This window comes from Pristis pectinata, chromosome 8, assembly GCF_009764475.1.
Source record: "Pristis pectinata isolate sPriPec2 chromosome 8, sPriPec2.1.pri, whole genome shotgun sequence".
Taxonomy (NCBI): domain Eukaryota; kingdom Metazoa; phylum Chordata; class Chondrichthyes; order Rhinopristiformes; family Pristidae; genus Pristis; species Pristis pectinata.
In genome coordinates, this window is record NC_067412.1 from 92,050,114 (window position 1) to 92,077,180 (window position 27,067).

The 27,067-nt window shown below is 40.2% G+C and overlaps 2 protein-coding genes across 6 annotated transcripts in view; both read left to right on the plus strand.

The window, feature by feature from the left end:
* The window catches only part of mtm1 (myotubularin 1), a 77,931-nt gene extending 61,427 nt beyond the window's left edge, over positions 1–16,504 (plus strand). For 2 of the 3 annotated variants that reach the window (XM_052021446.1, XM_052021447.1), the window contains exons 10-15: positions 858–1,043; positions 4,392–4,598; positions 6,458–6,550; positions 7,276–7,389; positions 8,616–8,789; positions 12,282–16,504. In XM_052021446.1, the coding sequence (XP_051877406.1) occupies positions 858–1,043; positions 4,392–4,598; positions 6,458–6,550; positions 7,276–7,389; positions 8,616–8,789; positions 12,282–12,455 (948 nt within the window). In that variant the 3' untranslated portion in view covers positions 12,456–16,504. Of the gene's footprint in view, positions 1–857; positions 1,044–4,391; positions 4,599–6,457; positions 6,551–7,275; positions 7,390–8,048; positions 8,114–8,615; positions 8,790–12,281 lie in introns of those variants that run through there. The other variant, XM_052021448.1, reaches the window with a different exon arrangement.
* A 5,004-nt stretch (positions 16,505–21,508) lies between these two features.
* mtmr1b (myotubularin related protein 1b) overlaps positions 21,509–27,067 on the plus strand; it is a 63,665-nt gene continuing 58,106 nt past the window's right edge. For 2 of the 3 annotated variants that reach the window (XM_052020769.1, XM_052020768.1), the window contains exon 1: positions 21,556–21,717. In XM_052020769.1, the coding sequence (XP_051876729.1) occupies positions 21,623–21,717 (95 nt within the window). In that variant the 5' untranslated portion in view covers positions 21,556–21,622. Of the gene's footprint in view, positions 21,718–27,067 lie in introns of all 3 variants that reach the window. The other variant, XM_052020770.1, reaches the window with a different exon arrangement.

Below are 27,067 nucleotides of genomic sequence, written 5' to 3' on the forward strand. Positions count from 1 at the left end.
GGCATAAAGGTTGGACTAGGGTTGTTCTCTTTAGAGCATGCAAGGTTTGACAGAAGTGTAAAAGATTGGTATAGGTTTGGATAGGATAAATTAAGGGAAGTTATTCCCATTTGTGAATGCTGCAAGGACCACAGACACACACTTAAAATTTAGCATGAAATGTGCATGAGGATTGCGAAGAAAAAGATGTTTTACTCAGTGATTTAGGATCTGGAATTCACAGCCTGTAAGCATGATGAAAACAATCAGTCAGTGCCTTTTAAAAAGTATTTTGTCAGGCATTTGAAGAAAGCCTTTTTCCAGGGCTGCAGGGTGTTATGGAGGGGCTGTGTTCCTAGAAAACCATTTGTATCACAATTTTCCATGATGCGAGCCACTGACAAAAATTGATTGTCTTTCAGATTTTGTGCTTATTTATCTATTTATTTATTTGTGCAAGAGCAAATTTTTATTTAATGTCTTAAATTTTTTGATAGTGATTTGTGAATTCCATAAGGGCGATTTCCATTACCCGAACTGCTGTAATGCTGGGGTACACTGAAAATGTAACATAGAAATCATAATTTGGCTGACTTATATTTTTGAAAATAGAAAAATATAGCTATATTGTGCAAAGATCCACTACATGTAAACATCTTGAAGAATGTTTTAAACGGCGGTTATTTTGTACTTCCTGTATAATGTGAATTTTTAAAATATTCACTGGTTGAGTTGCTTCTCAGTTTTTGGTGCGTGTATCTTGTTATAACCTCCTCTCCTCCTTACCCCAATCCAATATAATGTACATTTCTCTGATTTTAGTTGCACAAAGTCTAGATTCTTTTGTTCGTAATTGAATATCCCTTTTTGTTTTGCAGGCCACAGGTGGAGGCTATGAAGGTGAAGATGCCTATCAGAGAGCAGAACTCATCTTCCTCGACATTCATAATATCCACGTGATGAGGGAATCTCTCAGGAAGTTGAAAGATATTGTGTACCCCAGTGTGGAGGAATCCCATTGGCTGTCAAGTCTTGAGTCTACACACTGGTTGGAACACATCAAGGTGAGATAGTTCTGACTGCTATAGGTGTGTAAAATGGTTGGTGATGAGGAGCTAAACATGACATGAGTTACTTTCATATTTTATTCGGAGAAAATTAGAAAGAAAAAAGTAGGTTGAACATTTACTAACTTGTTTTCTCAGCTTTCCAAGCCTGATGAAGAATCTTTGACCAGAACAGTTAACTTTTTTTCCACAGATGCTTCCTGACTTGCTGAGTTTTTCCAGCATTTTTGTTTTTTATTTCAGATTTCCAGCTTCTGCAGTTTTTTTGATTTTCAGTTTTAGTTGAACATTTCAATATTTTTCATATATAAAAAGATAATGATTTAAACTTTATAGAACATAGAACATTACAGCACAGGAACAGACCCTTCGGCCCATAACCAATTACATCAGTAATAAAATGCCCAACTAAACTAATCCCTTCTGCCTACACAATGTCCATATCCTACCATTTCCCTCGCATTCATGTGCCTATCTAACAGCTTCTTGAACGCCCCCATCGTGTTTGCCTCCACCCCCACCCCAGGCAGTGTATTCCAGGCACCCACCACTCTCTGTGTAAACGACTTGCCCCGCACATCATCTTTGAACTTGCCCCCATCAACTTAAATGCATGCTCTCTGGTATAAGACATTTCAACCCTGGAGAAAAGATACTTGCTGTCTATCTCTCGTAATCTTATAAACCTCCATCAGATCTCCCCTCAGCTTCCACCATTCCAGAGAGAATAACCCAAGTTTGTCCAACCTATCCTCAGAGCACATGCCCTCTAATCCAGGCAGCATCCTGGTAAACCTCTTCTGCACCCTCTCCAAAGCCTCCACATCCTTCCTAGGTGACCAGAACTGAATGCAATACTCCAGATGTGGCCTAACTAAAGTTTTATAAAGCCGCAGCATAACTTCCTGACTCTTGAACTCAATGCCTTTACTAATAAAGGCAAGCATGTCATATGCCTTCTTTACCACCCTATCAATCTGTGTAGCCTCTGTTCATCAACACTTAAGCTTCGTGCCATTAACAGTGTACTGTCTCTTTATATTTGATCTCCCAAGGTGCAACACTTCACATTTGGCCAGGTTGAACTCCATCTGCCATCTCTCCACCCATATCTGCAACTGATCTATATCCCGCTGTACCCTTTGCCAGTCTTCTACACTATCCACAACACCACCAACCTTCGTATCATCTGCAAATTTACTAACACACCCACGTACATTTTCATCCATGTCATTTGTATACATCACAAACAGCAGAGGTCCCAGTACGCATCCCTGAGGAACACCACTAGTCACAGACCTCCAGCTAGACTAAGTTCCCTCAACCACTACCCTATGTCTTCTACAAGCAAGCCAGTTCTGAATCCAAATGGCCAATTCACTGTGGATTCCATGCATCTTAATCTTCTGGATGAGCCTCCCATGAGGGACCTTGTCAAATGCCTTACTAAAATCCATGTAGAGAACATGCACAGCCCTACCTTTGTCAGTCACCCTCGTCACCACCTCAGGAAAAAAACTCAATCAAGTTAGTAAGGCCCTGTACAAAGCCATGCTGACTGTCCCTAATTAGGCTATGGATTTCCAAATACTCATAAATCCTATCCCTAAGGATCCTGTCCAGTAACTTCCCTACCACTGACGTGAGACTCACCAGTCTATAGTTACTGGGATTATCCCTGGTTCCCTTTATGAATATTAGCTACTCGCCAGTCCTCTGGGACCTTGCCTGTGGCTAGAGAGGACACGAAGATATTAGTCAAAGCCCCAGCAATCTCATTTCTTGCCCCTGTCAATAACCTGGGGTATATCCCATCAGGTCCCAGGGATTTGTCCACCTTAATGCTCTTTAAGAGACTCAACGCTACCTCTTCCTTTATCTCAATGCCCAGCATGTTAGCATGTTCCACACTGATCTCCCTATCCTCCATGTCCTCCTTGGTAAATACTGATGCAAAATACTCATTAAGGACTGCACCCACATCCTCTGCTTCCAAGCACATGTTCCCTTCTTTATCTTTGAGTGGTCCTGCCCTCTACCTATTTATCCTTTTGCTCTTGATGTATGTATAGAATGCCTTGGAATTCTCTTTAATCCTGTATGCCAAAGACTTTTCATGGCTGCTCCTCACTTTCCTAATTCCCTCCTTGAGTTCCTTTCTGGCTTCTTTATAATCCTGAAGGGCTCTGTTTGATCCTAGCTTCCTAAGCTTTACATACTTTTCCTTTTTCTTGACTAAATTCACCACCTCTCTCGACATCCAAGGTTCTTTTACCTTGCCATCGTTGTCCTTCCTTCTTACTGGAACATACCTGTCCTGTACTCTGTGAGTTGGTCTTTAAACACCCTTCACGTGTCAGATGTGGACTTGCCCAAAAACAGCCATTCCCAATTAATTTTTGCTAGTTCCTGCCTCAATACACCTGTAATTTGCCCTGCTCCAATTTAAAACTGCTGCAAGGTCCATACTTATCCTTATCTATAGCTATCTTAAAACTTAAGGAGTTGTGATCACTGTTGCCTAACTGTTCTCTTACTGACATCAGATCCAGTACGGCTCCTCCTCGTTGGACTTTCTACATATTGATTTAAGAAACCCTCCTGGATGCACCTAACAAATTCTGCCCGTCTAAACCTCTTACACTAAGGAGGTCCCAGTTTATATTAGGGAAGCTGAAGTTCACCATGGGGGCTCTGGGGGGGGGGGTTCTGTAGTATAATCCTATCAGAGTGATTGCACCTTTCCTATTTTTGAGTTCTACCCATATAGACTCAGTGGATAAGCCCTCCATTATGTCCCCTCTGAGTGAAGCTGTGATATTGTCCCTGATTAGTAGCGCAAATACACCCCCCCCTCCCAATCTCCCTCACTATCCTTTCTAAAACATTGAAACCCTGGAATATTAAGCACCCATTCCTGTCCCTCTCTCAACCAAGTCTCTGTTATGGCCACAACATCATAGTTCCGTGCTCTGAGTTCATCACCCTGACCCATAATATTCCTAGCATTCAAATACACACACTTCAAACTGTCTGTCCCATTGTGTCTATTACTTTGCTCCTGCTTTTACTGGCCCTGGCATCTACCTTCCTCTCAATCCCTCCACTTACTGACCTGATGCTCTGGTTCCCATCCCCCTGCCAAACTAGTTATGTTATATGTTTTTACTTAAGTGCTACAATTAGCAAATTGTCATAAAAATACTTTTCTTTAATTGTGCTAGTAGTTTTTATTCGGTACAAACTTTTGAGTTTCTTGGAAATAATGAACATCCATTTATATTGCAAAATCAGTAAACTTCCTTTTAAAAGGCGCATCTTTGCAACTTACATCTTTATATCTAGTTTGTTCTGGCAGGGGCAATTCAAGTCGCAGATAAAGTTGCATCTGGAAAAAATTCAGCATTGATACACTGCAGTGATGGCTGGGATCGTACTGCACAACTGACATCTTTAGCTTTACTAATGCTTGACAGCTTTTACCGAACGGCCAAAGGTTTTGAAGTACTTATCGAAAAGGAATGGATAAGTTTTGGGCACAAATTTGCAACGGTAAGAATTTCAAACCACCATTCAGAATATTAGGGTAACAGTATTCTTTGCGTGACATTATACATGTTTCTTATACTGAAGCAAATCAATATCCCTCTGAATAAAGGATCGTTTTGAATAATGTCGCTTTTGGTACTGCTTAGATTTTATTGTAGGAAAATCTGCTTATTGGTGAACATCAATGTTATCCTGAGTCCTAATGTAATAATTTGGATGCATTATAAAGGTGTACAAATGTTCTTTCTCCTCCCCTTACCCCATCCCCTTGAACTTAAGTTAATATTTTATTGATGTGAACCTGAATATTAGTAGTTCAATTATTACCTCTGGAGGCAGGAATTATTGAAGAAACTGGTGCATTGAAGTGTTGAAGATGTTGACTTGTTAATATGCTGTTCTAGTTTGGATCCTGAGAGATATTAGATAATCTGCTGTCTAAATGTAGCTAATGGAATGGTTGATTTCTTGAATTTTGAACTGCTGCTATTTACTGTTCAATTAGTTATCAACCAAGTGATTTACTTACTGAACTCAAAGGTTTTTTATCATGTATATTATTTCCCCTTTTATTTGCTGAAAGGCAATGGCCTGCTGTAGAAATAGGAAATCATGGCCCTTCAATACATTAATATAAAGAATGGCCACTGGCCAAAGTTAAGAACCATATTGTTCCTCTGGGGCTAAATTTTATTCAGTAGGAGCAATTTCCTGACTTTGTGTCAGGTTAGAACCTCACTCACTGAGAGTGTGTATCTAAAATCTAGGCTCATGCCAGATTTCCTCATTCCATTAATCTCCTTTATACGTGTTAAATGAAGACACAATCTGGCTTTGCTGTCACTGCTTCCTCTACTGATTCTACTCGCCCTCCTCATGCTGTTGGGGCCTGTATGCATTTGCAAGTGGTACCAAAGGCATCTCAGCCCCAGATGGACAGGCAGAAGATTGTCAAGAGGGAAAACATTACCAAATGGTCTTGTTACATGCAACTCCATAAAATTCAATAATAATCTTACATGTGGAGTGTTTGTCTTAAGTAGAAATTGATCTCGTGAGAATGGATATTAAATCCTAGAACCCACTAAGTGCACAATATCAGCCCTATTCTCCAATTTCTTGAGGGCATTTGTGGACGGGTAATGTTAGCTTTGCCAGCAGCACGCACATACCAAAGTTAATAAAAGAAGAAATAAATACTATTTAGTTGTAAGAGGATGATTCTGAAGAGGGAAATTTTTATTTCTGAAGGCAAACAGTACAAATTGTCAGTGTTGAAATATACTTCCACTGTATAATTGAAGTGGAATCGGAATCCCTTTTTTGGCCCACATGTTCTAAGCTGCTGGTGAGGGAGCAGGTTTTTGCCTCTCCTGATGAATTTAGGATCTAGCTTGTTGTTGTTGTAAAGGACAGATTTGTGATTGTCACAATCTGAGTGCTGTAGTCTCAATTATTAGGATAAATGCCTCATAAGTCTGATGTGCAAACTAGATTGGAATAGGAAAGCAAGAGATTCTAGGAATGTACAGACATCCCCAATTGATGATAGGTAACATTTCACAGCTGTTCAGATGCGTGCTGTTTCCCATTAATCTGGTAAAGTAGCCATTGTGAGAATTCTTAAAATAGAAGCCATAAACTCTGGCAGCATCTGAAAAGATTGCAGTCATAGGACTTTCAGTACTACTAGGAGTTTTATGAATTCTGTAACTTCAGTGTTATGGAAAGTTGCAAGCACGGTTAACTTAAAATCCAGTCACTATCAATCGGCAATTATAATTATTGTTTAAATTGTTGTAATTCACCTGTAATCTTTAGTTGGATTGGGAAACACTTGTTGACTAAGTAATATGTTTTAGAGAGTTGGACATGGTGACAAGAATCATGCGGATGCAGATCGATCTCCTATATTCCTGCAGTTCATTGACTGTGTGTGGCAAATGACAAAACAGGTGAGTGCTTTTAATACCATGTTCCACTTTGATTTGGTTGAGTATATAATGAGCATCATCCTGTTTCTGAATATTTTCACTAACTTTTACAGTGAGGATTTAAATGTTACTAAAAGGTGCTTATTTAACAAAAACAATCAGCTTTAAAGAGGACACTCATAGGATAAATATATTTGGTTTTGTTTAAAACTGTACCATCCTGGAGATTATGATAAACCTAGTAACCTTTTACCTTCAGTAGTGCGTCAACATTCTACTCCTTTGAGGCCAACTGAGTTTATAGAAAGTTAGTATTGTAGCCTGAGATCTGGGGAGGAGGGATATCTTGACTGGGGCGACATGATGTGGTGGCCATGGTAGTGTCATAAATGCAGACAATGGCAGATTCACCTAGAGAAGGAGGATGTTGACCACACAAAGCTGAAGGTTGAAAACAAAGTGGGTGTGGGAGGGTGAAACTTGAGTGGTTCTGCCTGAATGTATAAGACAAAATACAAATAGATAATTTGAGTAAAATGGCTCACTTTGGTGGGAAAATGTCAGCTATTATTGGGTGTTATTAGATGCAATATAAATTGGACTAATATGAACTAAAACTATCTGGTTAGATTTTCTCCACATATCTTACTGTGAAGTAAAGTAAAAGTTTCATTTAGTGTTTCATCTTCATCTTTGGAGAGATTTATTAAAATATGCTCAAAGGAATATTTTTCTCTTGGTTCCAGTTTCCAACTGCCTTTCAGTTTAATGAACTTTTCTTGATTACCATTCTGGATCACCTGTACAGCTGTCGGTTTGGAACCTTCCTTTACACCTGCGAACAGCAACGCGCAAAGGAGGTGGGTATAAACAGAGTTGGGTGACTATCCACCAGACACCTAGTGGGGATCACCATGGTGGATTCTGTGGTATTGCTCTCATTCTAAATACTTGCTTAATTATGTAAAACCCCATGTTCAGGCACTGAAACTAGTTTGGGGGATGGTGGGAAAGTGGTGGGGTAGGGATAAAGGTATGGGAATAATAATAAAAAAAATTCTATATATCTTAACTTTTTAAACTAAGCTTGTGCTATAAGTGCCAGACTTTCTATTCATCCTGATTATCTTTTATTTCACTCTTTTATTTTCTCTTCAGCTGTTTGTTTTTATTTCAATGCACCTATTTCTCTCTGTTATCCCTGTTTAGTTTCTCCTTGGCTCCTTTCCATTCATATTTATATTCCATTATTTCTGACTTTTACTGAGGGAGTGAGGGCAGGAGTCAGCACACGTTTATGAAATCAGATGAGGAAGGGAAGAGATGGGGAAGCAACAGAACTGGAATCTCATAAACAACATATTTTCCATTATCTTTTATGTCATATTTTGGAATCCAAAACTCAAGATACAAAATTCCTGGAGAAAGGGAAGAATTGCAGCATACTCTAATTGAAAGAATGTATGTTTGTGCTGATAATGCCATTTTAACCCTGGTGCCATTATTTTTTTCATGCTAGTTGACTTGCTGTGTCGTTGTTATGTGCCTTGGGACATTTTACTGCATTAAAGACACTTTATAAATGTAAGGAAACACTAATTTTGTGGGTCTCTTTTCCTGGAACTGCCTCTCTGCTTGCTTCCCTTACTCTTTCTCTACCTTCTATTCTCTCACCCTCTTTCTTTCTGTCTCTGAATGACCTGTGCTGCTTGTCATTATTTTACTTCTATATCTTCTCTTTCCTTCTGCCTTGTCTTTTACTGTATCTCACTGAATTTATCGTCTCTTTTATATGTTTCAAATTTTATGACTTGAGGCTCTGACCTGATAAAAAAAACAAATTATCCTTTCTGTCCTTGGGTATTGAATTACAGCTTTCCTCTTGGATGTCAGCATAACCATGTAACTGTCTTTGAAAGCTTATAATCTCAGTTTAGATCTATTTTACTAATGTAAATTCCTCTGTACACGTTAACCATTTAAGAGATGGTTGAAGATAAAATATGCCATATAATCAGTTCAATCAATAGTACTATTTATGCAGTATTATCTATTTTAAGTCATTCATTTTCTTTCTTGATTCAAGGAGTTGCGGAAGAGGACGGTGTCCTTATGGTCTTTTATAAATAGTGAAATAGACAAGTACATCAATCCCTTCTATACAAAAGACCATCGTGTGTTATATCCAGTGGCCAGCATGCGGCACTTGGATCTCTGGGTCAACTATTACATTCGTTGGAACCCTTGGTTCAGACAACAGGTATGGTGATGATGAGAAAAAAATAACTTTCTTTCATGTACACTGTATTTCTGTAGGAGCAAGTAAAGTTTTAAAGGTGAGAAACAGCCAGTCAGTCATTCCTTTTCTGGGAAAGTACTTTGGCTTGCCAGACACCAATCTAAGTGAGATAATTCCTCTCATGAGATTTTGTGGCTTGCTCCATGACAAAGGATGTTGTTACACAATATGACATTCCACCATCGCTTCCTTTAAATGATATAAAGATCATGTTTCTTCCTTTGGGTTTCTGTGTTATTCATTAACTTGGTGTGTTTTGTTTTTAATCCCAATTCAGTTTTAAAATGTATTCCAGACTTTTGCTGATCCTGATATCACTTCCTAAAATAATTAATTTGCTTGGTGCAATTTTACTAAAGGTTGATCATAATTTATCAGATTTAGTTTGTCATATTTTCATCAGTTTTGTCTTCCTCTTGTCAAATTTTCTACCAATTATCTTTCAAAAACTTAAGTCCTTTACTGTTCTGGTGTTTTAAAAAAAAGTGCTTGCTCTTTTTGAAAGGGCTATCCAATTAGTCCCAGGAATGAGCTGTTCACCTTTTTAAAACTTTTTTTTCCTCTGTGAGCAGACTTGTTTTCATAGATGCATAGAAACAGTAAATCAATTTCTCGTTTCTGCTCTCACATTCTGGGTTATAATTTAACACTCGGGTAGCATAACTCAAGAACTCTCTGGTAATGATTGTCACCTTGGACTCAAGTACAACCACTGCAAATGCTGGAAATAAGTTTCCATATTTAGGGTTCAAGAAACTTGCCAGGGCAAGATGGGGTCTACATTCCGTACTATTACCAAGTCACAGAATAGAAATTCACATCTCTGAAGAGATCATTTTATTTGTGTGGAGTGTGGGAGCTGTTGGAAAGGCCAACTTTTATTGCCCATCCTTAACTGCTTTTAAGAAAGGGGTCATTGGTGAGCTGCTTTGGAATCATAAAATTGTTCAGCATATCTTTGCAAAGCAATCCAGTCAGTCCCATTCTCCTGCTCTCTTCCTATAGTTTTGCATGTTATTTTTGCTTATTTGTTAACCCAATTCTCTATTTGACTGTTTCCACCATCCCGCAGGCTGAGATATCCAGATTGTAACCATCCTGCATAATAAGTTTTCCCCACGTCTTCCCTGAGTCTTTTGTCTGTTACCTCAAATATGGGTCCTCTGCTCCTTGATTCAACAGCTTCTCTCTTTTTAGTATATCTAAACTAGTCACAAGTTTGCATGCCAAGTCTCTTTGCTGCAAGGAGCTTCTCCAGTCTAACCATGTAACTGATATCCCACATCCCTGGAAACATTCTTGTAAATCTTTTCTGCATCCTCTCTCAGGCTTTTACATCTTTCCAACACCATGGTGACCAGAAGTGGTTGTGATGCTCAAGTTGTGGCCTAACCAATATTTTCTACATGTTCAGCGTAATCTTCCTGTATTTGTACTTGGTGTGTCTATCTATGAAGCAGTGCTAACTATGCTCTGTATTTTGCCACTTTCAAAGGTTTGTATGCATAGACATCCAGATCCCTCTGATCCTGCACACCCTTTCAAACTCTACCGTTAGGTTATATTGCCCTTGTTCTTTTTATTAAAAAGAATTGCACTTCTCTGCATTAAATTTTGACTTCCACTTGCCTGCCTATTCTGGCAACCTTCTTGTGTCTCTAGAAGTCTTTTAGTATTCTCCTTCTGACAACTTTGTCTCCATCCTGCAATTGACCCTTCTAATTCCATGGGTCACAGTCTTGTTCATCAGCCTTTTAGAACATGTATGGAACGGTACAGCACAGGAACAGGCCCTTCGGCCCACAGTGTTGTGCTGAACCAATTAAATTAGAAATAAAATGCCCAACTAAACTAATCCCTTCTGTCTACACAATGTCCATATCCTACCATTTCCCTCACATTCATGTGCCTATCTAAGATCTTCTTGAATGCCCCTATCGTCTTTGCCTCCACCACCACCCCAGGCAGCGCAGTCCAGGCACCCATCACTCTTGGTTTGGATCTTGTCAAAAGCCTTCTGAATATCCATACAGAAGGCATCTGTTCTATTCCGATTATCAAGTATTCAATTGGGTTAGCCAAACGGTGTGCCTTCAACCAGTCTGTACTGGTTCTCCTTTATTAACTCAGTGCCTAATGTTGTTTTTCCCTGATTGTTGCTTTAAACGCTTCCATGCACTGACATTAAACTGATGACCTGCAATTGAAGATTTCCTTGTAGTCATTTTTGCATAACGGTGTTGCTTTTATGATTTTCCAGCCCTCTGCCTCCCCAGTATCAAGGGATGTTTGGAAAATTATACCAAGCCCTTCTACCATCTCCTTTCCCATATCCCTTGGCAACCTCAGATGCTACCGTTTAAACCTGGAGGTGTTTATTAAGTTTTGCTAGCCTTTTTAATACATCCTTTTCACTTGACATTCCATCTATTGTTTCTACAACCTTCTTTTCCACTGAGATTTTGTTAATATCCTCTCTTTGGCAAGAATAAAGTACTTTCTAAGTAATCCAGCCATGCCCATTGCTCACTTTCTTTAGTACTGAATCAATCGCACCCCTGCTTTTAATGCCCACTTTTATTTACGTGCCTATAGAGTAAATTTGGGTTCCCTTTAACTTCCATTTTGTTTTCACATTCTCTCTTTGCCATCTTGTTTTCCTTTTCACTTCCTCAATTTACTGTATTCAACCTGATTCTCACTGGAGTCCATCTGGTGAATGTTGTTACACAGGGACTTCCAGGATTTTGATGCAGTGACAATGAAGATTTCTCATTTGGGATAGTTTGTGATTTAAGAGGAAATTTCAGGAAGAGATGTTCCTATGTATCTGCTGACCTATTCCTTCAAGACAGCAAAGGTCACAGATTGTGCATCTGATGTCACAGAAGCCTTGTCAAGTTGCTCTAATACATCTTGTAGTTCGTATACTTGGCAGCAGTAACACTGGTGACAGAGGGAGTGGATGGGATGCCTTTAAGTGGGCTGCTTTGTCCCAAATGGTAGTCAGGTTGTTGGAACTGCACTGAATTGGGTAAATTGAGAGTAATCCGTCACACTTGCGCCTTGCAGATACTGGAAATGTGGGTGTCAGAAGGTAAATCACTCACTGCAAAACTCCAATCTCTCATCTGTTCTTGTAGTCATAATACATATGGAACTGTGCTAGTTTAGTATTTGTGGTGATGCAAGTAATTTTTGAATTTTGCTGTGCAACATTTACCATACATAAAATCTGGTCCATTACTTGCTCAAGGTGCGATGAGGGACTGAGTGGGTTGGAAGAGGTTGTAAACTTGAATCCCAAAGGGAGAACTTTTTAACTTTCACCAGAGATATTAATTTTTTTGGGGAAAAATCCCTCTGTTGTTACAAAATAATACCATTTTATGCATTACCAAATACTTAACCTTTTATTTTATTAATGGTCTTTCTTATTCCTTCTCTGAACAGCAAGATCCAGTTCAACAGCGATACAAAGAGTTGTTGGTTGTGCGAGAGCAGTTATTGAAGAAACTAGAGGAACTACAGATTTCAGACTCAACAGGAATGCTTCCCCATGTTTCTAATTCATCAGCTCCATCTTCTCCAGTGCCAGTATCTCCACGGTCACAGACAACTCTTTGAGATGTGCACATAGAAATCTGATTCCTTGTAGCTCTGATTACTTTAAAAACTGTAAAAAGTTTATAAATGTTATACTGCAGCATGTTAAAAGGATGCTGGATAGGGGTGTTGATTTATTTGCATGTTAATACTATAATGCCTCTTTATACAAAAAGTGAATTAAAAATATTTTGATAAATATATTATTCTAAATTACGCTTGTGCCTTAGTTTAAATGGTAGCAGGCTGCCATTTATATAGGGTTAATGTCCTGTTATTCCTGTTTGAGTCAGATGCGATGCTGACTTTCTTAATCACTGAATAAAGAAAACTGTGGAATTACTCATCTCAAATCCATATGAGTAGCGGGGGTCTGGCTTACTGCTATCAAGTTTCTATGGGTTAAACTAATTCGATAGCTTTTGTGCCTTGCACAGTAAATTACTTATCACAGACTGCTTCCTACCACAGTGTTGTTAGCTAGATAGTCAAAGGCCAATACCAGATGAGGAAAGTTTTTGAAACACAGTGGGGAGAAAATTGATCTTGGGATGTAGCACCAAATGGGTAAAAGCAAGGCGACAACCTATTTTACATTCTGCTTGATTCATGGACTGCCAATTAGGTGTTGCCTGTGAGCATTCGTCCATTTTTAGTTTCATCCCCCGATGTATGTGACTGTAGATGGTCATTCTCCCAATTACTGCATTATACAGTGTTGCTTTTCTTTACTATCAAACGTCAGGATCTGAATAAAACTTATTTCAGTGTGTTAAATTCTGAACTTCCCCATATTTTATAACTAAAAATTTCCACTGAACAGAACTGTTGGTCTATGTTTTAAAAAAATGTTCAATAATACTGCAGGAACACCTGCATTCCTGATGGAGCTTCTTGGCTGCACAAATTACCAGTATATTTACCTACTGAATAGTGGGTTGTTTGTCACTAGCTAAAAATATTACACATATTATCTTAATTTAAACAAAATTTGAGATAAATGAAAAAAATTTATTTCATGGAAATGTTGACATAGCTTGTCCCTTAAAGCTTGTATTCAGTTTTAGAAATTATATAGTTTTTTATTGGGCCAGCAAGAATGACTAATTTTGGAATGTGCTGCATTTTAATAACGGATTTACCTCTGCTTTCATTGTTTGGCACCTTTGCACCAATGGATCTGAAAATAACATAGTAGGGTTAAGCCTGAAAATTTACATTGAAATAGTGGTCAAGAAAATGGCCTTTGAGAAGGTTAAATGTTTGACTGTTAATAATACCAAAAGTGATTATAGGCTTTAGTTCCCAGTTCTCAAGTGCTGCAGATGTCACGGGTCGTAAAGCATAGTACCTTGCTTGTGCTCCGGGACATTTTATATCTGCCAGATTTAATGTAAAAATTAGTTTAGGATTTCATGTTTATTGTGCAAGGAGCAGTTATACCAAAATTACTTTTCTTTGCATCTTTAGCATAAAAATAACTTTCTTTTAGGGAAAACTAAAGGGAGTTTAATTAAGTTGGCAGCACTCAACTAAATAATTTCAGAGTGGATTCAAGTTCCATTGCAGACCTTGCAACAGTTTTTTAGACTGACAGTTCAGTTTGGTACTGAGAAAGCTATATTGTTAAGGGTGACAGGCTTCACCTGTCAGTACCAGTGTATGTAAAATATCTCGTGTTGTTCTTAAGGATAGCAAGGGAGTTCTTATGATATTGGCCAATGTCAGTTATTAATTATTTCTTATAAATCTTGTGCTTTTGGGTTCACCTTGTTAAATCCAAAACTTTACCCAAATACCAACAATATTTGCACTTCAAATTAAAAATTGACTAGTGCTTTGGAACATTCTAAGGATGCAAACCACAATATAAATGCTATTTTTTTTTTTGTCACTCAAGTTTGTCTCAAATTGAACACAGCCCTAACTTCAAAGGTGGTACAATATCTGGTTTGTTGTCTTGATGCAAGTTTGCTTCAAATTCCAGAGGTCTGCATTAAATTTAGCTGCTTCCTAGTCATTGCCATTTACACATTATTCCACTGCATCAGAAAAAGCAATTTTGAGAAATATTTGACTGTAAAGTTTATATTTCCTAAAATTTGTGTAATTTCTACTTTTTTTAAATATCATTATTTCAAGGTTTGCTTTGTTGCTGTTGAACCTTGATTGGATTTGGCTGCCATTTGTAGCCCACAAATAAATCATTATACTGTTTTCAATATAAATATGTCCTATATTGCAAATCCAAACTTAAGATCAATTGAGAAATGTGTGACAGCTTTAAATCATGACTGTCCATCAGATATAACCAATAGATCAAATATCTATAGCTGTTTAAAGCAGCAAGACCTGGAATCGGGTGTGGATAACAAGCATGCAAGAAGATCTTGGTCATCTGAAGTTTCCGCTATTGTCTTCTGTCAGGTTGTAATGTACAGCTGCTTCCTGAATATTTCTTCTGCAAATTTATTGTAGGGATGGCACATTTCCTGCCGTTTTTTTTTGATTAATTGGGCCTATTGCCATTCATTACCTCAGTTTAACAATGTCTCAGTGTTAAAATAAGTTGAATTTGAAGCTTAGAAGCTGTAATTGGTTTTATATTTAGTAATAAATATGCCCATGTTGTCTTTGCGAATCATAAGTTGTACATTGTTGATCGTTCCGTTTTTCCAATATTCTTACAAGAATATTATTAAATAACAGAAATCCAGGCTGCTCGAATCATTTTACTTTTGGCTAATCTGTAACTGAGTTACTTAAATGAAGAGACAAATTGTTTTATCTGTAGTAGCCAAAGGCCTTTATTTTGTGGGCTATGAAGCATTCATGATTAATTTACAGTGGCAGATTAAACTCTTAAGGCTGATGCCCTCAAAATCTACTGATAATCACAGATTATATTTTGTAGCCAAATATTATTACTGTTGATTTCTTACTATTTTGGGTCTGAATTCAAGCTTGTATAAGATCACAAGGAGGAGTGAATTTGGACTAAGAGGATCATGTATGATGCACATATTTCATTGTGACTACTGACTATTAATTTTGTTTAATGTTGCCCTCATAGAGAAGCTTATTTTCAAGCATGTCAGATGTAAAATGAGCTTTATAACTGCAGCACAAGTAAATAAATGAAGAAAAAATTTCTAAAGAGTACTCTGGGATTGATGAGATACTGTATCTAATGCAGGGTCGGAAGATTCAACACTTGAATTAGAGGTCTTTGTATGTGTGCTATAACCCATTGTTCATCTCTTTTGAGTGTTCTCTTTTACACAATGTATGATTTCTAAATCTTTCCATCAAATTAACAAGAATAATTTTTAATGTTCATTAAAATCAGTTTTGACTGTTAATGAATGTAATTAAATATGATACAATAGGTAAATGACAGCACTTGCATATATTTATTAGATTAAAAATAATATTGAGACTTTTTCTTTGTGGTTTAGTTCAAGTTTGGTCTAAATGTAGCATTCATTTTGTCTCCAAGTTCTTTTTGTCCTGTTTAGATTTACTTGACAATAATGCTTTGCCTTTACAGAATGGACAGAAATGACCTCCAAGATGATTAAATTCCTATATTCATCAGCATTACTGAAAATGGTGACTTTTATGCTTGAAACTGTAAAACATTATTAAAATCTCATTGCCATTTCCTTAAAAATGTATGGACACATTTCACCTTTATTGGTTTGTAGCATTTTCTTATGTTTGTCTTTTGTGTATATTTATTTTTTCTCAGGATATTTGCCTTCAGTCTCGCATTCTGCTTCTTGTTTCCACATCTGCAGTTTCTGAAAACTGCATATGTTCTGAGAGGGGGCAAGATTACTGGTTATTAGAGTATAAATGTTGATACATTAAAGAGAATGGAATATGGATAACATTTTTGAGACTATAGAAATGGGGGACTAATCTTTTCACATGCCTTGTATACATTGCATTTGCAAATTGATGTTTATAATTAAACAGTATACAAAATTGATCTGTTATGTTTGCCTTGTACAGTCAAATATGCTACTGTTTAGCTATTGAGAAATAAAAATGAGATGATACCTGAAGATATTCTGATATTTCACCATTATGTTGAATGCTCGTTTCTCAGTTTTAAATAGGGATGCTTAATTAATGCCCATCACATTTGATTGGTGTTGTATTATTTTTGCAGATCATATAAAAGCTAAAGTGGATATTTCCAATGCCCAGAGTAGAGTATACCAGCTAGAGTGTACCAGAATTTACAATGTCTGTGGCTTCTTAAAATACATCCCACAAACGAAGACACACGGAATTCTGCAGATGCTGGAATCTGGAGCAATACACAAAAAGTGTTGGAGAAACTCAGCAGGTCAGGCAGCATCCATGGAGGGAAATAAACAGTCAACGTTTCGGGCTGAGACCATCAGGACTGGAAAGGAAGAGGGCAGAAGCCAGAATAAGAAGGTGGGGGGAGGAGTACATGCAGGCAGGGGATAGGTGAGTCCTGGTGAGAGGGGGAAGGTAGTGGGAGGAGGAGAAGATATAATAAGCTGAGAGGTGATAGAAGAGGCAAAGGGCTGAAGGCGGTGGCAGTGGACCATGGAATAAAAGAGAGGAGAGGAGATGGGCAGGTCATCGAGGAGGGGGAAGGGAGCCACAGAAATAAGGGAAGACAAAGGAGTGGGGAAAGAGAAAGAAGGGGTGGGTTACCGGCAGTTAGAGAAATTGATGTTAAGGCCATCAGGTTGGAGACTCCCAAGGCAGAATGAGGTGTTGTTCCTCCAACCTGTATCTGGCCTCAACATGGCAGTAGAGGAGGCCATGGATAGACATGTCAATATGGAAATGGGAGGTGGAATTGAAGTGGGTGGCCAGTGGGAGGTCCTGGCTGTTGCAGTGGACAGAGCAAAGGTGCACGACGAAGCAGTCACTCAATCTGCATTGGGTCTCACCGATGTACAGGAGGCCTCACTGGGAACACCGGATGCAATAAATGACACCCTTGGACTCTCAGGTGAGGCACTGCCTCACCTGGAAGGATTGTTTGGGACCCTGAATGGTGGTGAGGGAGGAGGTGTAGGGACAGGTGTGGCACTTGGTGCGGTTGCAGGCATAAGTGCCAAGGGGATTATCGGTGGGGAGGGACAAGTGCACAAGGGAGTCGCGGAGGGAGGGGGTGAGGAGATGATGTGCCTGGTGGTGGGATCCCGTTGGAGGTGGCAGAAGTTGCGGAGAATGATGTGTTGGATACAGAGGCTTGGGTGGTAGGTGAGGACAAGGGGAATCCTGTCCCTGTTATGTCGGTGGGAAGGGGGTGAGGGCAGATGTGCAAGAAGTGGAGGAGATACGGGTAAGGGCAGCATTGATGGTGATGGAAGGGAAACCCCAGTCACTGAAAAAGGAGGACATGTTTACAAGTTTTAAACTTTTGTATAAACTTGTTTGTGTTGAGTAGAAGGTTGTAACCTTGGAGGCAGAGATTTATAGTTTTATAGTTGAGGATCCAGATGCATGGTGTTTCACCATGGTATAATGTACTTGGCTTAACTTCCTGTGAACATTGTGTGGGGCTGCTGTGTATATAAACAAAGAATTTAGTGGATGTCTATTGCACATCAGACATTACCTGTGGTTGGAGGCAAAACATTTTTTTCTGAAAATAACCTTAGTGATTGACAAAGGGACATGGCAGATTTAAATTTTATTTTCCATGTAATTAATTAATTTGAGCCTGTTACTTAAGTCATAGAGTTATAGTATTGAACAGTTCCCTTATACAATGAGATGGACTCTGACCTCACGATCTACCTTGTTGTGACCTCACACCTTATTGCACTGCACTTTCTCTGTATCTGTGACACTTTACTCTGTACTGTTATTGTTTTTACCTGTACTACATCAATGCACTCTGTACTGACTCAATGTAACTGCACTGTGTAATGAATTGACCTGTATGATCAGTGTGCGAGACAAGCTTTTCACTGTACCTCAGTACAAGTGACAATAATAAACCAATACAGAGACAGCTCAATTCTACGCTCGTCTCATTTGCCTGCACTAGACCTGTATCCCTCTATTTTCCTTTCCAAGTACTCTTCCAATTGCCTTTTAAATGTTGTAATTGTATCTGACTCCACTGCTTCCTTTGGCAGCTTGTTCCATATAATCACTATTGGAAAAACTTGCCCCTCTTAAACAAATCTTCTTTAAATCTTTCCCTTCTCACTAAATCTACACCCTCTAGTTTTAGACTCCCCCAGCATAGGAAAAGGACTTGATCTACCATATCTATGCCCCTAATAATTTTATAAATCTCTAGATCATCCCTCAGCCTCCCAACATTTCAGTGAGAATAAACCCAGCCTATCCAATCTCCCTTTAGCAGTAAAGTCCTCCATTCCAGGCCATATCTTGATGAATCTCATCCAAGTTACTTAACAGTGATGGTCCCAGCACCAATCCCTGTGGCACACCACTGGTTACAGACTTTCAGTCAGAAAAACACTCCTCTGCCTCCAGTTGGATCCAGTTTGCCAGCAAACTTTGGACCCCATATGCCCTAACTTTCTGGACTGACCTACAAAGCAGGACTATGTTAACCAGGTCTATTACCTTGCCTCTATCAATTTTATAGGTTACTGCCTCAAAATAAAAAGCTCAGTTGGATTTGTGAGCCACGATTTCCCCTGCACAAAAACCATGCTGACTCCCCTAATCAGACCCTGCCTTTCCAAGTGAACATAAATCCTGTCCCTTAGAATTTTTTCCAGTGATTTCCCCAGTATCGATGCGAGGCTCACTGCCTGTAGTTTCCTGACTTATCCCTACTGCCCTTTTTGAATAAAGGAGCAACATTCGCTCTCCTCCAATTGAAATTTATGGCCTTAATGATACAACTGTGTATTACAATGTGTATTACATGGCGCATTGCTCTTGTCCTTGTAAAACTAGTCATCGTGCAATTTGCCATGAGTAATACCACCAAAAACTGGTAGTGGCCTTAAAAATATACAAGAGGCGACTTAGCTTTGTGAGATGTTGCACGGTGGATATATCAGTTAAAGCTGTTTAAGCAGCTGCTCTGCATGAACGAGGCAGGTGATTTTTTTTTCTTGAGTACACTTAACAAGGGTGAATATAAATGAAATCATAAATAGTGCTTTGATTCAAACATTATTTTCACAGTCATTATGCCTTATCATAACATGCACTCAGTGCCTCAGTCTGCCCTGAGTCAGCTCATTAGCAACAATTGGGACTTGGCAGCTGGCCTGACTGTTAGCAAAACAATTGAACTTCTGATTTCTGCTCTGGATTCCCCTTCAGATTAATCTGTCAACTCTTCCTGTCTAAATTCTTACATGAAGAATAGCAAACTTGTAATTATGTAACATCTATGACTTAAAGTGGAAGGAAAATTGGCTCTTGGCCAAATTAGAAATTGGAGTCATGGAGCTATACATCACAGAAGCAGGCCCTTCGGCCCAATTCATCCACGCCAACCAAGTTGTCTACTTGAGCTGGTCCTATTTTCCTGCGTTTGGCCAATGGCCCTAAGGTTTGGAGCAGTTTGGACAAATGATGTTGGACAGGGAAAGGACAGGCTTCAGGCAGAGAATTCTGGACTCAGATGGGAGAGTTAATGAGATGGTTCCCAATGGTCGGTGATGTACTGATAAGTAAGGTCTAAGAGATTTATTGGAGGGAGGGGTTTTTGGAAAAATTATGCAATAATAGAAAGTGATGAGTGCTTTCAGTTTCAAGAATCAAGGAGCAGGAGAGATGGCAGCAAGAGAGATGGCTAAACAGGGAATACTGCACTTGCATAACTGTGCACAGTGAGAATTCAGGATTTGGAGAAACCAACTAGTCAAAGACTGGGTACTAAATCATTAGTCTGGGCATCCTCTCAAAAAGGATTATTTTCCCATTTCATGGAATGATGGTTTAACTTTGTGCTTGATTCTATTAAACAATTAAACATTCAGATTAACAAATATCTATGTGGATTAAGATGATGGAGTGACTTTCTCGTCACAATTCACCATTGGATTCACAGCTGTAAACATAAATTTCCGGTTTTCAGTTTAGAATTTTCGTAGATTATCTGAACGTCTGCTTTGTGTAGTCTTAAACTCCCTCTCCCTATTGTAATCCTCTGAGTGTAATAATAGCAGATTCAGAAACTATCAGCAATATCCAGCAAAGAGTGTTTAATGTCATTGATTCATAATCATTCCTATGACTACATAAATGGTTTGTTACAAAAAGCAATGCGGTATATTCAACACCATAAAACGATCGTTACAGTGGTCTTCACTCACCCAAACACTGGGATGAGAGAAAAAAATGTGTATTTATAAAATTAATATTAATCCTGCTGCATGAGAGTGTCCTTGGATGCATTTGTCCCAGTAGTTGCCAAATTTCCAACACAATAGTAATTGGACAAGTAGTATAACATGGAATTTTACTGGAATCTATGCTGCAGTCGAGAATATCCCAAATATTAAACTTCAATACCGTCTAAAGAGCCTTTGTGTAAGATATCGTCCCCTGTGATCTGCTGCAACCTCTTTATTTAGTAATTTGGATATATTTGCCAAACGTTAATCGCCTGATTCAGTCTGAGTCTTGTAGGGGGAAAAATATAAAACGGCATGCATTTTTCGACAGTAAATGTAAGATATGCATTAAAAATTCAGGAATATTAATGCAAAAATCACCACTTAAGGTTTTCTTTGTAGCCGCCAGAAAACGCAAAACAGGGTGAGGTAATTTTGTCTGCTGAAATTCACCGGGCTTTTTATTGCTTTTTCGTCCAATAGTAGAGTTAATTCAAACCAGAATGTATTTTACTGCGTGGCTTTGACATTTCTGACCCCGGGTGTCTAGGAAATAACAGTCGAAGTATGATAAATAACGTAAACCGCGAATTTAAATGTATAACGAGGCATTATTTGTCCGTGATTCGGTGCACTGTTTTGCAGCGAGAATGGGGACTGTGCGCCCGGGATGGTGACAGATGTCACTCACGCTGATTGACAGGTGTCAGGCTGGTTGCAGCGCTGTCGCCGGCAGCAGCTGCCTGAACTCTGACTCGCCTCCGCCACAGGAAGAGGAAGCGCCGGAGACAAGCTGTGGGCAGAGCCGGCCCCGCAGAGGGAATCTGATCCACAGCTGAACAAATCCCGGCGCCGATGGAAAGACTGGTCAGTTCCGACAGCCTGGCCGCCAAGAAGCCGCCGCGCTTGGCCCCTGGCTCCGGGCAGGCGAGCGTGGATTCACAGGACAGGTAAGGGAACTGGACCGGGCCGCCAGTGGGACGACGGAGCCTCCCAGCCGGGTGCAGGGCATTGCTAGCCCGGGCTCCAGTTGCAATAGAATCGGGAACAGGGTGATAGGGCTGCTGTGGTCCGGGTATAGAGTGCTCGGAGCCCGGCCAGCTGCAAACGGATCGGCTGCAGAGCCAGACTTGGCTCTGGCTCCACAGGGTGCACAGACCTCGGGCTCCAGTTGCAATTGGACCGGGCGCAGGATGCACAGAGCTCGGGCTCTTGCAGTAGGATCGGGTGCAGGGTGAAAGGGCTGCTGTGGTCCGGGTATAGAGTGCTCGGAGCCCGGCCAGCTGCAAACGGATCGGCTGCAGAGCCAGACCTGGCTCTGGCTCCACAGGGTGCACAGACCTCGGGCTCCAGTTGCACTTGGACCGGGCGCAGGATGCACAGAGCTCGGGCTGTTGCAATAGGATCGGGTGCAGGGTTGCAGGAGACAAAGCCGAGGCTGCAATGACTAAAATTCTGGCCACAGCACAGATCCCAGGATACAACTGGAGATCTGACAGTTAAGAAGGTTTAGGAAGGCGTGCATTTGTTTGTAGAGGTTTCAAAACATTGTTTTTGTAATTAACCAGAAACCTGAACTTGGCCGGCTATTGAGACAGAGGAGGAAATCCACATTCTTTTATTGTACAGATGTTTTACATTTTTGAGTATAGTTTATGATGTTAATAAAGTTAGTGACTCACTGATGTCATTCACTTTCTGATTGATGTGAAAAAGACTTTTTTGGTACAATGTGAAGGCTTGTATAGTACTTTGTGACCAGGATAGTTGTGTACCAGTTGGAGAGACTGGATGGCCTGGATTTGTTTTCCTTGGAGTTGGTGGGGGGGGGGGGGGGGTTGCTAGAGGCGCTGAGCGGGGACCTGATTGAGCTGTACAAAATTATGAGAGGCACAGGTAGGGTAGGTGATAGGAAACTCTACTCCATAGCAGAGGTATCTAAAACTAGAAGGCACAGGAAGGTAAAGGATAGGAGATTTAGAGAGGATCGGGTGAAGACTTTTTTCATCCAGAGGGTGGCTGGCATCTGGATTGCACTGCCTGAGGCAGTGGTAGAGGCAGAGGTCTCACAACATTTTAGTATCAAGACGAATACTTCAAATGGCAAGGCATGGAGGGCTCTGGACTTAGTGCTGGGATTAATGTGGATGCATCCAAGATAATCAACATTGACGTAGTGGGCCAGAGGGCCTGTTTCTGTGGTGTATGACCAGATTTGTCACTAATGAAACTTTTATTTACCATTACTAGATACTAATGTATGTATGTATGCCCAGAAAACATAAATACAAAAGTTTCATCAGTCCTGATGAAGGGTCTTGGCACCAAACGTCGACTGTTTGTTTCCCTCCATAGATGCTGCCTGACCTGCTGAGTTCCTCCAGCACTTTTTGTGTATTGCTCCAGATTCCAGCATCTGCAGAATTTCTTGTGTCACCAGAGCTTATTAACAGCATTGCTTCTGTTGCAATTTCTATTAACACAAAAAGTTTCCTTATCTAAATTGCAGGAAATTGTGATTCCAGGTGTTGGACATTGCCATTTGCTTGAAATTATTGTCCTCAACTGTCAATTAAGCCTGGATGATTGATCCAACCAGTTTCAGATCTTTGGTTTGGCAATATTCACTGCTTGTAACTTAATGTAAAACAAATTTACCAGCAGGATGTGATGGACATCCTAATGATTTGGAATCCAGATTTGTCAGCATTTAGTAATTAACCTACTCTCATGTAAACAATGAAATAAAAATTATACAGGAGAGTCATGAATAGACTTCATAAATTAAGCCTCTACTTTTCAATACTTCTTGCATTTCTCTGTCTCACTATCCTCATAAAGTTGTTTTTTTTTTTTATTTTTGTTTAACTGGGAGAAGTGCTTGCTATGTTGGAGACAACTGGGCAAACCAGAGGGAAACATTGTGGCCTGGGCACTTTGTTGTGCATTTCTGTGTTGACCTGTGACGGTTGGGGTTGTGCAGAGAGCCATTGGCAGTCTAACATTGACAACGAGCAAGTGTCAGCAAGAGCTTGGTTCTGAATACTCTCTGTAAACTGCTTTGATCTTAGCAAGTTCCCATCTCGTTGTCCTTCAGCTGATATCTGTTTTTCAGCATTATTACTGCTAAGTTCACTTCCCTTATCCCAATATCAGACTTGCAAGCCCAACATTACGTGCTGGTCGGGTTGAGCAGTTTCAATGGGTAGTTAGCTCTGCATGCAGGCTTACTGGAATTCGAGGCACTATCTTTGTGAAGTGACAGAACTCTGTGTTTGACGTGTCCCTGTGGCAGAGGTAGGCAATGTAAGCAAATTGCATTCTGTCTATTACATTTAAGTCCTGACGAAGGGTCTCGGCCCAAAACGTCGATTGTCCATTTCCCTCCATAGATGCTGCCTGACCTGCTGAATTTCTCCAGCATTTTGTTTTTTCACATAGAACACTACAGCACAGTACAGGCCCTTCGGCCCACAATGTTGTGCCGACATTCTATCCTGCTCTAAGATCTATCTAACCCTTCCCTCCCACATAGCCCCCTATTTTTCTACCATTCATCTGTCTATCTAAGAGTTTCTTAAATATCCCTAATGTATCTGCCCCCACAACCTCTGCCGGCAGTGTGTTCCACGCACCCACCACTCTCTGTGTAAAAAAAAAACTTACCCCTGGCATCCCCCTTATGCCTTCCTCCAGTCACCTTAAAATTATGTCCCCTTGTGTTAGCCATTGTTGCCCTGGGAAAAAGGTCTCTGACTGTCCACTCAATCTATTCCTTTTATCATCTTGTACATCTCTATCAAGTTACATTCTGTGCGTCACTCTCCAGTGGTTTCCCAAGTACAAGTATTGGTATTGGTTTATTATTGTCACTTGTACTGAGGTACAGTGAAGAACTTGTCTTGCATACCGATTGTGCAGGTCAATTCATTACACAGTGCGGTTACATTGGGTTAGTACAGAGTGCATTGAGGTAGTACAGGTAAAAACAAGAAGCTCTAATGCAATATAAATGTGGGAGGCACTCTCACTGCACACATTGCAGCTTAGGACTTTCTCAGGAGCTTTAACGTAAGAAACAGGAGGAGGAGTAGGTTAGTTAGCCCCCTGTGCCTGCTCTGCCATTCACTAAACCTCAGAGCCACCTTTCTGTCATAACCTCATTTTGCTTGATTCCCTTAGTATCTGAAAATCTACCATTCTCTCTCTTGTCACCACAGCCTCTGGGAGGAGATTTCCAAAGAATCACCACCCTCTGCATGAATAAATTTCTTATCACCTCCATCCTGAATAGCTGATCCCTTATTTTGAGACAGTGGCCACTGGTTCTATAGACCGTAGTCAAGGGAAACATCATCCCTGCATCAAGCCTGTAAGAATTCTGTATGTTTCAATGAGATCTCATCTAATCTCTGGTGTGTATAGGCCCAATCTACTTGATCTTTCCTCATAGGACAAACCAGGACAGCATCCTGGTGAGCCTTTAGTGACTCCCTCAATCACAAGTACATCCTCCCTGAGGTAGGTAGACTGGACCTGTCATAATATTTCTGGTACAGTCTCATCAAGTAATTGGACCAAGATGTCTCCACACTTATACTGAAATCCTCTTGCAATGAAGGCCAGCATATCATTTACCTTCCTCATTGCTCACTTTAACTTTCAGTGATTTGGATTGGATTGGTTAGGGGGTTGGATTGGATTGGTTTGTTATTGTCTCGTCTACTGAGATGCAGTGAAAAACTTTGTTTGCCTGCTATCCAGACAGATCAGAACCAGAATTCAGAATCAGGTTTATTATCACTGTCTTATGTGACATGAAATTTGTTGCTTTGCGGCAGCAGTACAGTGCAAAGGTATAAAAATTCTATTAATTACAAAATAAATAAATGAATAAATAGTGCAAAAAAAATGGAATAATGAGGTGGTGTTCATGGACCGTTCAGAAATCAAATGGCAGCGGGGAAGAAGCTGTTCCTGAATCGTTGAGTGTGGGTCTTCAGGCTCCAATACCTCCTCCCCAATGGTAGTAACGAGAAGAGGGGATGTCATTAGAGTCATACAGCACGGAAAAAGGCCCTTTGACCCAACTGGTCCATGCCGACCAAGGTGCCCCATCCAGCTAACATCAAAGGTAAGTTTTTTAAACAGAGAATGGTGGGTGCGTGCTGCCAGCAGAGGTTGTGGGGGCAGATACATTAGGGACATTTAAGAGACTCGTAGATGGACACATGAATGATAGAGAAGTGGAGGGCTATGTGGGAGGGAAGGGTTAGATAGATCTTAGAGCAGGATAAAACATCGGCACAACATCTTGGACCAAAGGGCCTGTACTGTGCTGTAGTGTTCTATGTTCTAAGCTAGTTCCATTTCACAAGACAAGGGAGCAGAAGCAGGCTATTCGGCCCATCGAGTCTGCTCCAAGGAAAGGGAAATAGAAATGAGAAATGGGGAATGGAGGAAGAAAAAAAAAACTATTCTAATCCCAATTTCCAGCTTTATCCCCATATCCCTTGATATCCTGACTATTTAGATATCTATCTATCTCCTCCTTGAACGCCCCCACTGATCTGGCCTCCAGTGCTGTACGTGGCAAGGAGTTCCACAAATTCACCACCCTCTGGCTAAAGAAATTTTTCCTCATCTTTTTTTGAAACTGTACCCTCTAATTCTAAGATTGTGCCCTCTGGTCCTGGACTCACCCACCAAGAGAAACAGCCTAGCCACATTTACTCTGTCCTTTCCTATCAATATTTTAAATGTCGCTATGAGGTCCCTTCTCATTCTTCTGTACTCCAGTGAGTACAGTCCAAGAGCCGACAAACGCTCCTCATACGTAAGCCCTTTCATTCCTGGAATCATCCTCGTAAATCTCCTCTGAACCCTCTCCAACGTCAACACATCCTTCCTAAGATGTGGGGCCCAAAACTGCGCACAATATTCCAAATGAGGCTTCACTAGTGCCCCGTAGAGCCTCATCAACACTTCCTTACTTTTATACACTATACCTCTCGAAATGAATGCAACATAGCATTCACTTTCTTTACCACCGATCCGACCTGGTGGTTAACCTTTAAGGTATCCTGCACGAGTACCCCCAAGTCCCTTTGTACTTCCGTGCTTTGGATTTTCTCTCCTCCTAGATAATAATCTGCCCACTTATTTCTGCTTCCAAAGTGTACAACTGCACATTTCTCTACATTGAATCTCATCTGCCATTTCCTTGCCCATTCTCCTAAACTGTCTAGGTCCCTCTGCAACCTTCCTATCTCTTCAATACTCCCTACTCCTCCCCCTACC